General features: G+C 44.9%; 1 protein-coding gene across 2 annotated transcripts in view; it reads right to left on the bottom strand.

Moving 5' to 3' along the window:
* Positions 1-15,249, bottom strand: part of LOC121453403 (band 4.1-like protein 4A) — a 198,043-nt gene that overhangs the window by 88,034 nt on the left and 94,760 nt on the right. For both annotated transcript variants that reach the window (XM_041660152.1, XM_041660153.1), the window contains exon 4: positions 3,516-3,567. In XM_041660152.1, the coding sequence (XP_041516086.1) occupies positions 3,516-3,567 (52 nt within the window). The remainder of the gene's footprint in view (positions 1-3,515; positions 3,568-15,249) is intronic.

The following is a 15,249-nucleotide window of genomic DNA, read 5'->3' as shown; positions in this document are numbered from 1 at the left end:
GTCTAATATACTTTTTAAAAATCTTTATCTATTTATTTATTATTTATTTTGAGGCAGGATCTCACGCTGCTCGCACTGGCCTCCACCTCTACACAGCTGAGGCTGATCTGGAGTTCTGGTCCTCGGGTCCCCACCTCCCAACCGCCACGTCCTTTGTTTTAGAAAGGGCTCCAAGCAACTGTCAGTGCTGCAATCGATTTCACCGAAGGCTCTCTGCCCCACAAACGCGGACCTGGTGGAAACAGCTGACACCATGTAATCGATACAAAGAAACCCTAATCTACTTTCAGTTTTAGTTAAATTAATGAAGTCATAACTTAAGCGCCAGGTGAAAGAAACAAATTAGATCAAGTAATAAAAATAAAGTCAATTTATACTATTCGAACCATGTTATTGCTTTTATCCCATGCTCACACATGTTTTTGTCCTCTCCCAAAGCCCTGTTAACTGCATATACAGGACAGCAGGAGCAGGCCCATGCCTCTCCCTTCATCTCTGCCTTCCTTCATGAGTTACTTCCTACACTTAGGGATTTTTCTTAAATCTACATTTTAAAGCCTTTATCTAATTTCCTAACTAATCCATATATTGAGTTTTTTATGTATATTCAATCACTTTATTTATGACAAACACTCCCCTCAACACAGACACTAGGGAGGCAAGATTATTAAATATTTAGAAGAGGCAGGAAGTCCACTGACAGCTGATGATCTGTGTCAATCAAGCCCTGCTCCTGAGCAGATGGGTCCGCCTGTGCCCGCAGGCAGCTGGGCTTTCACCTAGGGTGGGCAGGGAGGCGTGCAGGCCGCTAAGAAGCGCACAAAGGGAAGAGGCATTCTATAGACTCCAGAGCGACTTTCATTCTGTGAACGTGACAGATGACCCTATTCACCCATCACAGGCATTTCATCTGTGTCCAGTCATGGGCAGCTAAGCAGAAACTTGAAAAATGCACAATGAATAACACTCAACTTGAGTTCATTTTCTTTAAAGGTTTTGGCCTTTTCCACTGGCACACAGAGGGGGTTTGTGTCACTTCGTATTGCCCAGTGTGTGGCGCACGCAGTTAATCCCAGCACTCAGGAGGCAGAGACAGGCGCATCTCTGTGAGTTCAAGACCAGTCTGCTACACAGTAAGTCCCACGTCAGCTAGGGATACATAGTGAGACATTGTCTCAAACAACAACAACAAATTTCATGAGTATTTCTTGGCCACAGCCTGGAAATCACCAGAAAGCAGGTGAAGCTCTGAAGAGTTGAGCAACTTTCCTGAAACCACAGGATGAGAATAAAGCTCATGCACACCTAGTATGTGGTGCTGTGTGGGCACTGCCTTCTACAGACTGGGAAAGCAGGCCTTGGCTCAAACTCTTGTGGGAGCACCTGGTAGAGAATCTATGGCCCCAGAAATGGTCATTTATATGCAAGAATATTCCTAGCCAGATATTTTCTAATTAACTACAAAAATGAGATGCTGATGAGGCAAGTCACTAACTTAGCAGTATCTGAAATCCGTCTAGTCTATGGCATCAACGTTAAGAAACCCTTAAAGTGAAGCTAAGATCATTTTGTTTTACCCAAAAACCATGGAGGAGGCAGACACTGGGAAGTCTCCAAACTACATTTTATAGTGCCTTAATGATAATAGGAATTTCCACTTAGTTTAGGGCAAGCAAATCCAGATTTACCTATGAGAATCTTGACTACTAGCAGTGGCCTACCATTTGGATGGCTGTTCATACTCACTGTGCTATTTGCCTTCACTATCAAAACACTTGATGAAATAAAAAGTCTTCTATGACCTGTTTCTTCAGGTGAGATTCTGTTTTATACATATGATATATCAAATATTTAACATTACTGAATATGAAAAAATATTGCTTCTTACAATGATGTTTAAGTAGAATACCTTAATAAATTGAGGAAAACTTTGGCATGCTTTAAAACCCATCTTAAAATTTTGAAAGACTTACGTCTTTTTATGTGCCTGGGTGTTTTGTTTGCATGTGTATTTGTACACCACAGGTATGTCTGCTCTCCAGGAAAGCCAGAAGATATTATTAAATCCCCTGGAACCAGGGTTACATAGGCTATGAGCTATCGTGCAGCTGGGAATCAAACCTGGGTCCTCTGGAAGAGCAGACTGTGTATTTGCTTGTTTTTGAAACAAGAACTTACTAATTAGTCCGGTTAGCCTGGAACCACTATACAGCCCAAGCTGCCCTCCACTTGTGGCAATTCCCCTGCCCCAGCCTCTAGGATTACAGGCACGAACATCTGTGGGCCACTAAAATGTTGACCATTTATTTATTTATTTATTTATTTATTTTGGTTTTTCGAGACAGGGTTTCTCTGTGGTTTTGGAGCCTGTCCTGGAACTAGTTCTTGCAGACCAGGCTGGTCTCGAACTCACAGAGATCCGCCTGCCTCTGCCTCCCGAGTGCTGGAATTAAAGGCGTGCGCCACCACCGCCCGGCTATTTTATGTTTTTTTTTTATTTTAAAATAGTTATTCTTGAAATTTTTCTGAGTTTCTGATAGTTGTTTCTTTAATGAGTCAAGTGGGCCCAAGCTGTAATTTATAAACTTTGGTGGTCTCTACAGAGGTAGAAAGCTGGAGACAATGATGCCGATGTTGAGGGAATTTACACTTGTTCCTGGGGGCCCTGCATTTCCAGGTTTCCAGTTCCTTGCTGTGGCTGCATTCCTGTGCTGAGATCCATCAACGCTCATCAAGCCAATGTGACCACAGAGAAAGGGCAGGCAGTCATGGGAGCAATGGGACCCAGAGGCAGAAGGGCCCACTAGGTTCTGATTGGCAGTCAGTGACAATTTGAACAAAAAGATTCATTGGTGATAGAGGTCAGTCCAGGATAATGAAAAATTATGCAGACGGTGATAGTTACAGCAACATGAATTATTTCATGTCAGTGAATTACACACACAATGTTTCAAATTTTTAACTTATGTAATTTTAACACAAAATTTGTAATTGATTATTCTTTTGCATACTTAAGTTTAGACATGTGTTTATAAATAAAACCTTGGGTATGGATACTGAGATTAAAGAATATATATTCAATTACACCAACTCCCCTAATAATTTATTTTTATCATTCTAAAAACCAGCCCCTGACAAGGAATGACCTCTCCCCAAAGTCACAGAAACTCTTCATGTCACAGGCCCTGTGGCATGATAACAAAACACTCCATAGCCCAAGAACAAACACTTTCCTCTCTCTTCCTTTTTGCTTTTTAAGGTCGAGTTTTAAAGACAAACACATAGAAAAGTCAGAGATAAAAATCATGAAAGGGTGTATCCCTAGGACACATTCGCTACAGTCACAGGCTCCGCTGAGTAGCTGATGAGATTAACTGCCCCAGTCTGGAGAATCTCACAGTGCACAGCCCCATCACGACTCCCGGTCCTACTGTTCCCTCACCAGCACTAAACGAATCACAGACATTTTACCAAGCCCAAGCCACCCGCTCACAAAATGAAAATGAAATACCTACTGTTGATTAGCTCCTTGTGTTCTGCAAGAGTTTTTGCTGGGTCCAGCCAATACTGTGAAACAGAAAGAGGCAAGGATAAAGTTAGATGCTTCCGTCCACCTTCGCATCCAGAGCATTTCTGAAGTATTACTCAAAAGCCATTTAAATATCAGACAGGCAAGCAACTGTGCATCATATCACATCCACAAACACACCATGGAGCGTTCTGTGGCTAGAATATTACAGAGAGGGAAAGGTGCTCGCAGCTGGCATCCAGAGAGGCAGGGCAGCAATGAGCCTCAGCTGGGCTGTACTCACTGAAGGGTGGGTGGCAGTTAGACATTTACAAATGAGTTGTATTACTCGGAAATCCGTGGCCACGAAGAATACCCTCTAAGTGTCTTTCCAAAGTCCTCCTTCATAGCCCCCTGAGTCGTGCCTCTCCATAAAATGTCCCCAACCTCCTCACTAGCTGTCCCATGCCCTGTAACAACTGTTCCTCGGTACTAGGAAGAAAACAATTACATTAGCTCACACAGTCATTCAGGATCCAAGAGGGGAGGTCAGCTCAGCTGAGGACCTGAATCCTGGAGCACAGCCGTGGGGGTTTCTAGCTGGATCTCCCTGCCATCACCATGCAACACGGGCAAAGGACTGAAAAACTCTGCATGTCCCCACAGGGTCTCCATGCAGCTCACACACAGGACCTCCCACAAAGTCTTCAGCACTGGCTCACCCCAAGCTAGGCAACACACAGTCATCACTAAGGGGGGACGCTCACTCTTGGTAACTGGCTTTAGACCATGTAAGGTATTTGCTCATTAATGCAGATTAACCTTTAACAAACAGAATTGCAGGCAGGGATAGGGAGGGAATTCTTGGCCCTACAGATGGGCTTTCCTTTTCTTCCTGAGAAACAAAAATCACTGAAAGGAGCAAGTCTCCAGCCTCGGCTCTCCATCTGCAAGAGGAGCAGGGAGAAGCCGCAGCTGCACAGGGGAGGCTCGGGGTCTCACGGGAGGCACTGAAGGGTCGGTGGGGACAAACAAATGGAGCCTGTCCATCATTTACCCTAGACAAATACAGAGGACCCCCACACACCCAGGAGCCATCTACATTTGCCTAAATGTCCTTCCTCATTAACCCTAATGAGATCACACTTCCCCCACCCCCAACACTCAGGACAGAATCAGGGGCTACAGACAAAGGCCAGGAGAACCTACCTACCAGTGTTCTCTTTCCTTCCCTTGGGTGAACCGTTATTATAAACAGTGGTACTAATATGTTATGCGATCCCCTTACCTTCTATTTCAAATGCTATATGCCAGGCGTTCATACTAAGTGCCCCATTAAGACATACTACTGAAGCACTAGCCTCAATTCATCTGCACCCAATGGCCACTGTCTCTCAAGGCAGGTCTACTTCCGCAAGAAGTTTACAAAGCAGCTAACAAACACAAGTTCACCAACTTAAAACAGAAGAGTTATCTGAAGCAGAGGCCGTAACAAGGGAAGTACTGTGGTGTCCACAATGACCAAAGATGCTGCTTTGGCGCCAAAACCCTGGTTCCGAGGGAGATGCTGGCACACCGTGGAGAGCAACATCAAGCCACTTGTTGCTCTGTGCTTTGGACTCATTCTTCTACAAAACTAAGGATTCTTCCCATGAGATGGAAACATAATGTACGGACTATTCCTGTCCTTTGGTGTGAGGTAAGAAAGTTCGAAGCCGAGGAGATGGCACAAAGGAGAACTTGGCGCTGTTTGTGCAACTGCTGTGCCGGCCCGGCAGCCTGAGTGTGACCCGTGCAACAGGGCACACGACCATACTCACATACACATACCATACTCATGCTTGCAAGTGCATACACATGGGGGTACATAAGACTTAGTTCTTAAAAGATTTAAATATGCCTACGTATTTCAGAAGGAAACCCAAAGAAACACAAACACCCACTTAACAGCTGATTCGGTCTCTACTGCTACATAACAAATTGCCACCAAAAAAAGTGAGGCTTAAAACAACCCCCATTTATTATCTCAGTTCTGCAGGTCAGTGGCTCTCTTCTCTCTGGGTATCTGGGTTCAAGACTCATCAATGCTGGTACCATCCACAGAGCCCGTAGAGTCCTGGAGGCAGATGCGCCCTAGAGGCTCTTGCCATGTTCCCCAGAGGTCAAAGCTGGTCCAAACACTGGGTTTTAATTTTAGGACTTACATCACACACAAGAGGATTCAAAGTGTGCCAAAAGAGGAATGGGTGGGATGGGAAGGAAGACTGAAACCATAAGGAGCCAATGAGAGCAAAGCTTCTAAATGTTCTCTTCTAAAATGATTACAAAGTGTCAAATTTTATAGACTCTTCAGTTCAAGGCATTTTGGGTAGTAAACTGCCTTCTAGTGTTTATTTTTGGCTGGCACAGAAGAAGATAAAAGTGGTCTATGTTAATGGTGTGCCATGGAGCTCAGCCTGTGTATACACTGCATCATTTTCCATTTTTCTGTCTCCAATGTTTTTTCAAACACTGAAAAGGCCATGAAAAGAAAACAGGGAGGAAGCTTTTATCTCAAAGGGATAGGAAAGATGCTTGGTGCATCAGATAAAGCATATTAATGACAATCTTTCCATGAGAATGATTAAATTTTTATGTAAAAAAGCACGATAAAGTAGGATCCTTCCAAAGCTACAGAGAAACCCTGTCTCAAAAAACCAAAAAAAAAAAAAAAGTAGGATCCTAAGATGAGACAGAAATTGCAATTTTCACAAAGCAAAACAAGATCCATCAGAGGTCATTCCATCAACTCCCCGCACATAAGATATGCTAACTACACATCCATCCAGCTTGCCAGGCACAAATCTCATTTTATCAAAATGGAAGGCTGAGGTGATGGAGGTCAGACAATGATAAATGCTCCTAACGTAAATAATAAACATAATCAACCAGGTTCCACAGGCCAGGATCCTGAAATGCAAAATCCACTTATGTTCAACCAAGGGAAAGATATGACCTTGGAAACAAAGCAGCCACAGTATAACCCCACTGCCACTGCTCGCCATCAGCAAGCAATCAAACACAGCACATGCCTGTTCACACCGAACACACCAGGCTGCTGCTCACACTCAAGAGGAAAAGGATGCATAACTTTGCTACTGAGTGCAATACCCCAATCTGAGGTTCTGAAGGTGGGCTTTACACCATTTAGCACGCACAGAACACCCTCTGTTGATACCTTTCTATGTCACCAGGCACTGACCTGGGAAGTAAGATGGGCCTCTAGCCTCAAGGAACTTAAAGCACAGCTAGGTACGTACCTAGAATTATAATGCAGACCATAAAAAAGTGCACAAAATGAGTGCATACGTGACAAACTTACACACAAGGAACACTGCAAGGGAAATGCAAATGACTATACTAAGAAAAAAAAACAGTGAACAAACGTTCATGATAAAAATCCTCAAGATTTATGTATGGAGGGGCAAAGAACCTTATACTGTTATAAAATACATGTCAATTGTCTCAATGTCTCTGTGTGTGTGTATGTGGTGCACGTGTTTATGTGGATGCGTGTGGAGTACGAAGTTCCGTATCTGATGTCTTTCTCAATTGTTTCTCCTGGTTTTCATATATTTGGTATATAATATTTTCATTGAGAATTTCACACATGAATACTATGTATTTTGTTCATATTCCTTCCCAACTCCTTCCCCTCCTCCCAATTTTGTGTTCCACCTTGTGTTTTGAGACAGGGTCTCTCACTGGACCTGAAAGTCCTTAACTTGGCTTGGCTAGCTGACCAATGAACTCCAGAGATGCGCTTATCTCCGCCCCACAGCCTGGAGTCACAGGCAAGCCTCACCTGCCCAGCATGTACATAAATGCTGGGATCCCAACTCGGGTCCTCCTGCTTACACGTCAGGGCCCTCTACCCACGGAACTATCTCCCCAGCCCTCCTCCACGGATGAGCACATCAGCGACGACGCAGCCTTCGCAAGGGAGCACTGTATTGAAACTGGGGCTGCCCAATGGCTAAGACATCCACATTCACGGAGCATGCTGTGGCTTGGATGCCATTTGTCCTTTCCCAACACTCATGATGAAATTCAGTCCCCAGTGAAGCGGTGCCGAGAGAGTGACCTTTAAGAATTTATATGCACTTCATATACTTCATACAAAATCCTTGACAGTATAAACAGTGGCTTGTAGTGGTATACTGAAAAGCAATGTGTTTATGTGTTTACTGTACGTAGGAGTAAAGAGCAGCCGAGAATGCTGCAGACACATATTGTGTCCCCATGTACTCAAAACATTCACTTTCTACCTCTCAAATAGTCCCCTCTCTGGTTCTCCTCTTTCTTCACTGACCACATAATCCCTCTGCTGGTTGCTTCTTAGGTTCCCAGCCAAGAAACACCAAAATGCCTGAGGCTAACACTTCCTGACTAGAATCCCTCTTCATGTTTCTGCCAATATTACATCTCCACTTGGATGCTCATTAGAGTCTGAGTATCAAAAAAAAGAAAGTTTCTACTTGAGCAAACACACACACACACACACACACACACACGCATACATGCACATATGTGCACATAAAGATGAACGCCATCTTCCAAGCTCCATAAATGGTTCAAGACTTTGTGACACTCTGTTCATTCTTTATCTTCTACACATCTGCAAATCCTTTTGGCTTCTATATTCTAAACAGAAACAAATATGAAGGTTCATCCACATTCTCAGGTCTAAGTGGCATCACGCTTACCTGGATTCCTTAAAGAGCTGCTTTTATGACACCCTGCTCCCTGTGCCCCATTAATCCCCACCTTGGGAGTTAGGAAGAGAAACTTACTGGAAGCATAGGTCAGAGAAGTTCAGTCTTCTGGAGGGAGAGCACTCTCCCTCCAGCAGTTTCCCTTTGGATGGCCACTCAAGCCAAAGTCCTTATGGAAACAGAATGGCCTCTCCAATCCCAGTCCTGCTGCCTCCACCTCCCCCTTGACTTTGCAGGTAGAGCAGCAAGAAGCACCTTACATAAGAGTGTGGTGGGAGTCAGAAGACTTGAAGGCTGTTCCCAGAGCATGGAGGAGAAAGCAAAGAGGAAGCCCTTGGACGCAGAAGAGAGGAACCTAATTATACAGGGTCAGGGGCTTAGCAATGCTGTTGCCTGTGGAAACACAAAAAATTTTAATAAGGTGCCTAATGAACTGTATGATCCAGAGAGGGAGATTTCCAGGCAGACTGGAGAAAGCGCCAATGGCTTCACTTTGCTGCCTACAATGAAATTCAAGGAGAGGGAGAGAGATAAGGGGGAAAAAAAGTTGAAGGATAAAGGAGAGCCAGGACTTAGAGTTCAGAAATAAAACTTTCTCATTCCCTGTCTTATCAGAAGGCAGCCAGTGCTACAACTAAGAAACGGCTTCCAGGCAAAGACTGAATCCAGAAGCTGTCAGGAAAACAAGATGTAATTGTAAAATCCTTATTAAGTCCTCAAAAAGACTTCATATGAGGCTTCATGGACCCTTTCCAAATGACAGAAGTTTCCTGAGGAATCCTGAGGGTGTTCTTCAACAGCCTTGCAAGGATGGAAAGAATGGACTTACGTGTGGATACCAGAACAGCAGGTTAGTGAGGCCTTTGTCTGAGAAAGCTGATTAAAAATGAACTTGAAGCAAATCTGCAAAGACAGTTTTCTGTTTGTTTTATAATTATGCCAAATGAACGTGGTAGCACAGCCTGTAATTCCAGCCAGTACTGGGGAGACAGAGGAAGGAGGAAACCAAGTTTAAGGCCCGCCTAGACCTCACAGGGATACCTGTCTGTCTCCAGCATGAGTGGAGTAGCAAGGGGAAAAATATGTCTGTATTTTCAGGCTTCATCAGGCAGACTGAAATGCCGCTCAGCTGCAAACATGTATTACTTATCTATGGAGCAGAAAGAAAATCCAGAGAACAGACCACACAGCCAATCCAGCGCGGCCACCAACACCATGGACAACTCCCAGGGACTTAAGACCAAGAAAGAGCTACATGCGCCAGGCCAGGCTGGATTTCAATATGTCGTACTGAGTCCTGTAAGTGTATACAAATATTGTCTCTGAATTTTAAAAACAAAATGTAAAGACTAGAAACTAAAAACTGTATGGGTTAGTAATTGCCTCCTGTTTCTCTCTTTTCTACATTTTTGTGGTTTTCTTTACTGCCGCCCTGCTTCTAAATGGACATGTTCAGGCCCTGCTTGGTGGCTCACATCTGTAATCCCAGGACTTGAGAGGCTGACAGGCAGGACTGTCATGAGTTTGAAGCCAGCCCAGGCTACAGAGTAAGACTTGGTCTCTATTAATAAAAAGTATTTATTATTATTATTATTTTAAATAAAATAAATAAATGGAAATTGTGAAAATCTGAGTAATAAATGTTCCTTGTATCTTGGACACCTGAATACTTGGTCCTCAGTTGGCAGTACGATTTGGGTAGGTTTGGGAAGTGTGGCCTGAATGGAGGAAGTATGTTGCTAGGAGCGGGCTTTGGGAATTTAAAGCCATTCTAGTTTGTTCTCTTGTCCTTCTGGACCCATGAGCCAGATAAACCCTTCTTTCTATGAGCTGACCACTCTGCTCTATCCCAGCAGTGGAAGAGGAGCTAATACGGAAGTTGGTGCCACTGACAACACACACCGTTACACAACTGAACGATGGCAGGGATTCACCTCCTTGCTTATCACCTAGATTCAGATGGAGGCCCTGAACTGCGGTGGGGCATGATGCTCAATGCTGTTGTATTTCTTCACATACTCAAGGAGGAAAATCTGAAGAAAACTGCCCAGAATCGAATCTCATGAGACTCTGAACTTGAAGCCTGAATCTTCTATCATAGTAAATGAGAATCTAGAGAAGCCAGGCAGAATACATATATCTTTATTTAGGGGAAAAAAATACAATTTTTGAATAAAGAATAAAATCTAATGTTTAAAAACGTGTCTTTAAAAGCTGGAGAGATGGCTCAGAAGTTAAGACACGTACTGGTTTTGAAGAGGACTGGGGTCAGTTCCTGGCACCCACATGGAGGCTCACAACCACCTATGACTTCTGCTTCAAGGGATCCAATGGTCTCATCTGGTCTCCAGGGACACCAGGCACATGATGCAGATACATGCATACACACAAATCTCTACAAAACTGTCCGTAAAATTCACCAACACTATCATCAAGGGCTGTCTGGTTTCTTCTCGTAAAAACACTGGTCGGCCTCTTCAAATGAATAGACTATGGCAGAAGTCATCCCTCTGTGGTCGCATCCAGTCCTCGTTCCCTCTGTTCTTTTGGAGTCTGGGCCCTGGATGCTATGATATGAGGAAGCCAAGTAACACTGGGGGAAACCAACCAGCTTTCAAACTGCAGGAATTTAGCAAGCACAGGTCTTTAAGGCGGGGTTTGTCCCAACTCTGTCCTAGCACCTGAAAGCTGATGCAGTTCAGTTGGCCGAGTAACTGACCACAGAGGAACCAGATCCAGCCTGGGGTGGGCTGAGAAGTCACCCTGGCCTTGGGGCCCCTGCTTAGAACTACACTGCCCAGTTGTGTCAAATGAGAGCGCCGAGCTGCACAGTTATCCCAGCGGCGCACGGCAGCCGCGCTTCCGCTCTTTCGCATTTACTCTCTCTCTGTGATTCCAGCCCATGCCCTAGCGTGACTGGACTTGGAAGTCAAGACATTTGAAATCTGTATACCCCAAATGAAACTACTAACTCCCTCCTCCTCAACCAACCTGTCCACCAGATCGTATCCTTTTCTCCCTCATTTTGCACTCCCACCGCCTGCCCAACATCCAGCCTGCACAGGCTGTAGGGTATACGCACACATATGATGAGCCGGCTTTGGCATTACCCCCTCTTAGCTTCAGCAGCCCTTCAGTGGCCCTTTCTAGGGCCAATGTTCCGCTCTCTCCGTCCACCACAGCTCTCCCACTCTTATCACCCCAAAGACGACTCTTCGGCGTGGCCAGCAGCAGATTCCCAGCCACTGTGAGGTGCCAACCCGAAAGTTCTCAGCACCGCCTGCTTGAACATCGACTAGCTCTTCTGGAAATAAACTCCTTGGAACCAGGGGCCTTGTCCCTTGCTCCCTACCATCATACACAGTAGAGACACAGTAGCTGCCAAGGAAATATTTGCTGCTTTATTGAACAGAGGTGAGAAATAGCAAGTATAGTACCAGGCCACACATATGGTCAGAGTAAGCCTATAGCACGTCAGAATTTTAAGAAAGAAGTTTCCTAAGTAAATATCCACTAGAGAGCATCCTGACCCCCAAAAGAAACCTGAGTGTCTCTTACAAGGAAAAACAAACAAACAAAAAACTAAACGTAAATCATCATCTTTAGTTCACGCAGCAATGCCAAGCTTTACAGTTCCTAAAGGCAGGCAGGCATTAGCTACTCTCGGCCATCTGTGCAATAATATGCCCAACCTTAAACGGTTCCTTCAGAGCTTAGGACTGGGATAGATTCTACAGATGGGTCAGCATTTAGTGCCTGTAAATTAAAGACAAAATAACATTGGAAATATTGCAGAAAGCATACAATAGAAGGCTTGATTGTCATACCTCAATCTACCCATTTATTATGTTCATGAAGGACATAACATTCATGGAGGTCATGGAGTATACAATCCTCTTATGATTCAGAACAAAGGTAAATCAAGGCTAATTTGTCAGATTTATGTCATGATTCTATGCATTAAAAGAAGTCTCCCATGATAATCAAATGTGTAGGCCAAGTGTGGTGGTGTGTATACTTAGGCAGGCTTATCAAGTTAGAGGTCAGCCAAGGCTACACAGAGAGACCACATATAGTTAAAAGAGGAAAAGAGGGAGGGAGGGAGGGAGGGAAGGAGGGGGGAGGGAAGGAAGGAGGGGAGAGGGAGGGAGGAAGGGAGGGAGGGGGGAGGGAGGGGGAAGGAAGGGAGGGAGGGGGGAGGGAGGGCGGAGGGAGGGAAGGAGGGGGGAAGGAGGGAGGGAGGGAGGGACTAGAATGATTAACTCTTAAAGCACTGCTTCCACATATACCACCATCAAACACCTGAAATTCTATCTTTATAACTCACACTGATTTAACTAGGAAGGAATGAGTCTAACTTAATAAAAATGCTCACTAAAAAAAAAAACTGGCAATGTCCCTTTTATGTAATTAATAAAGTATAAATTAAAGAAATTTCTCAAATGTCTGTTTCATTGGTAGAAGAATGTTTATCACACTTCCATACCTTGCTTTTTATCTACATTCTCTCTCTCTCTCTCTCTCTCTCTCTCTCTCTCTCTCACACACACACACACACACACACACACACACACAGTTGAATATTTCTGTATATACTGATGTTTCAATTAGTTCTGATAGCTCTTCTTTGATCTTGTATCACTTTGACTGTTTCTTTTATTCTAGTTTGAGTTTATAAAAAAATGAGAGCATTGCATGTCATTAATAAAGAAATTTCAGGAATTCAGTCCCTCCTTTTCCCTAAACCTGGAAAGCAACACCGGATAGGCACAGGATGATCCTGCATGCCCCGCAGAAGACACACTGGCGCCCACTGTGATCAGCCATCTGAGAATTGACAGCAAATACAATAAACCAAGAACCAGGAAATGGATGCAAGCTATGCCACAGACCAAGCAATGTATCACTTTAGACCAAGCTATGTCACAGAAGAGATTCCAGACCTAGTATGTCATAGAACACACTCTAGACCAAGTTAGGTCACAGAACAGACTCTAGACCAAGCAATGTCACAGAACAGTCTCTAGGCCAAGCAATGTCACAGAACAGTCTCTAGGCCAAGTGAACTATGTCACAGAAGAGACTCTAGACCAGCGAAACCTCTCCCACACATTTAGAAAGTTCCGTCAACACCAACACATGAAGAAACTCAGGATCAATCAAACCACCTCTGCTGTCCCGGGAGCTACAGGGAGGAACGCATGACGCCCACCAGGTAGCTCCGCCACAGCATCTCCCAGGGATCTTCCACACACGTTAGCTCCCAAACTCCTACTGTAAGACTGCTCAGGGGAGATAAGACCCTCTCCAAGCAGGAAGCACTCCAGAAAAATACCACCTGTTCCTGTTTTATTAAACACTGTTTAGGGACTTACAGAGGAATAGAAATTTTATTATAAGCAATATTATAAGCATTTTCTAAGAAAATCAAGGTCCAAAGTCATTACGGCTACAGATGGCCCTGACCCACACAAGTCCTCATATGCCACGCCTTCTTCTATTACACATTACACAATCGTGTACTTGTCGCTAGACAAGAACTGCTGAGCAGCGCCCAGTAGCTACCAGAACATAGTAAGCATCACGCATATGGCACGCCTTGTAATTCCATAAATTTCTAAGCTAACTGTCCAATCTCTCGGTGAAGCCATTTCTTTCTTAAGGTGAAACATGTTTTAACTGAGAATATGTTTTAAGTGAAAGAAGCAAGGTGAAGAACACAAAGAATTACGGGCAGCATGAAGACACAGAAGGAAGAGTGGGCCTTCCCTCCACCAGGCCTGCACTCGGTATCTGGTGGGAGGGGAGGAGCCTCCATTCTAAAGGAGCTTAGAAGGCTTACCCTGCAGCAACAGCTGGTGATAACCAACCTCAGGATGTTTGCAAACAAGACACTGTTAATACCTGAGATAAAAAGACTTAAGGCATTCCTGGACAGTGGAGGAAAGTTTCAAGAAAAAAAGTCAGAGACTTGGGTGGTAAGAGAAAAGGGCTTAACTGGGTGAAAACAGAGAAGAGCGCATAGGTGGTCAGGCAGGGAGGCAGCGCATTAGCCTGAGGCATGCTGGGACAGGTAAGGGGCTGCAGAGGAGCAACAGGCTCGTGCACCTGGAACTAGGGCCTGGATGGCGCACTACAGGCTCACACTGTGAGCCAGGGGGCTCAAGAGTAACTCAGGGCTGTGCCTCTTGGAGGACCTTGTGGACCATGGTTTAAGAGTAGAGACCTTCTCTTAGGGATTCCAGTGAAGAATTAGAAGCCACAGTGAGACACCATGGAAGTTCCTTTCCTGAAAGAAAACTGCAACCAAGAGTGGGAAAATGTAAAGACTGAAGACAAGAAGTCCACTCAAAATTTGCACAGGAGTCCAGACTAATCTACTAGTACCTAAAGTTTTGTATTGTGTGTGCGTGTGTGTGTGTGTGTGTGTGTGATCTGTGTGAGGACGCACCAGCCATGGAGCCCATGTAGTGGTAGGAACACGGCTGTGCAGAGTTGATTATTCACCTTTATGTGGGTTCCAGAGATTGAGGGTTCGTGCAGCAGGCGCCTTGCCAGCATTCTGATGGCGCGTGAGACAGAGGTGAAAAATAGCACTAGAGAGCCTAACGGACCACAGGTCCTGCTATTTCAGTTATCCCGGGTTAGTTATTAACGGCAGTCCCTTTTACTCTCAGGAGCACCCGAGTTTGCAGGGTGGTATTAAGATAGAGAACTGTCCAGGTGAGCTGGCCCTGAGGGTGTTGAGAGTGGGAAAGCTGGCCCCACCCTCCTCGTCTGCCCACGTGGTGGTGAGGGTGAGACGTCCTTCCCCTCCCCTGGCCCCACCTGTGGCAGGAGAGAGAGCTAACTTACCAGCGGCAGCGCACAGGAAAGAGGGCCCTACACCTCGCCTGGGCAACACTGTCGAGCTGAACCTGGTAGTGTGGATGTGGGTGAGCTGGACCTGAGGGTGTGAAAGCAGAGCCTGCTCTACCCCTGCCTACT

The sequence above is a fragment of the Microtus oregoni genome, unplaced genomic scaffold (genome assembly GCF_018167655.1).
Source record: "Microtus oregoni isolate MIOR12 unplaced genomic scaffold, Mior012 000011F_ref0000422, whole genome shotgun sequence".
Classification (NCBI taxonomy): Eukaryota; Metazoa; Chordata; class Mammalia; order Rodentia; family Cricetidae; genus Microtus; species Microtus oregoni.
This window is presented reverse-complemented; position numbering and strand designations above follow the sequence as displayed.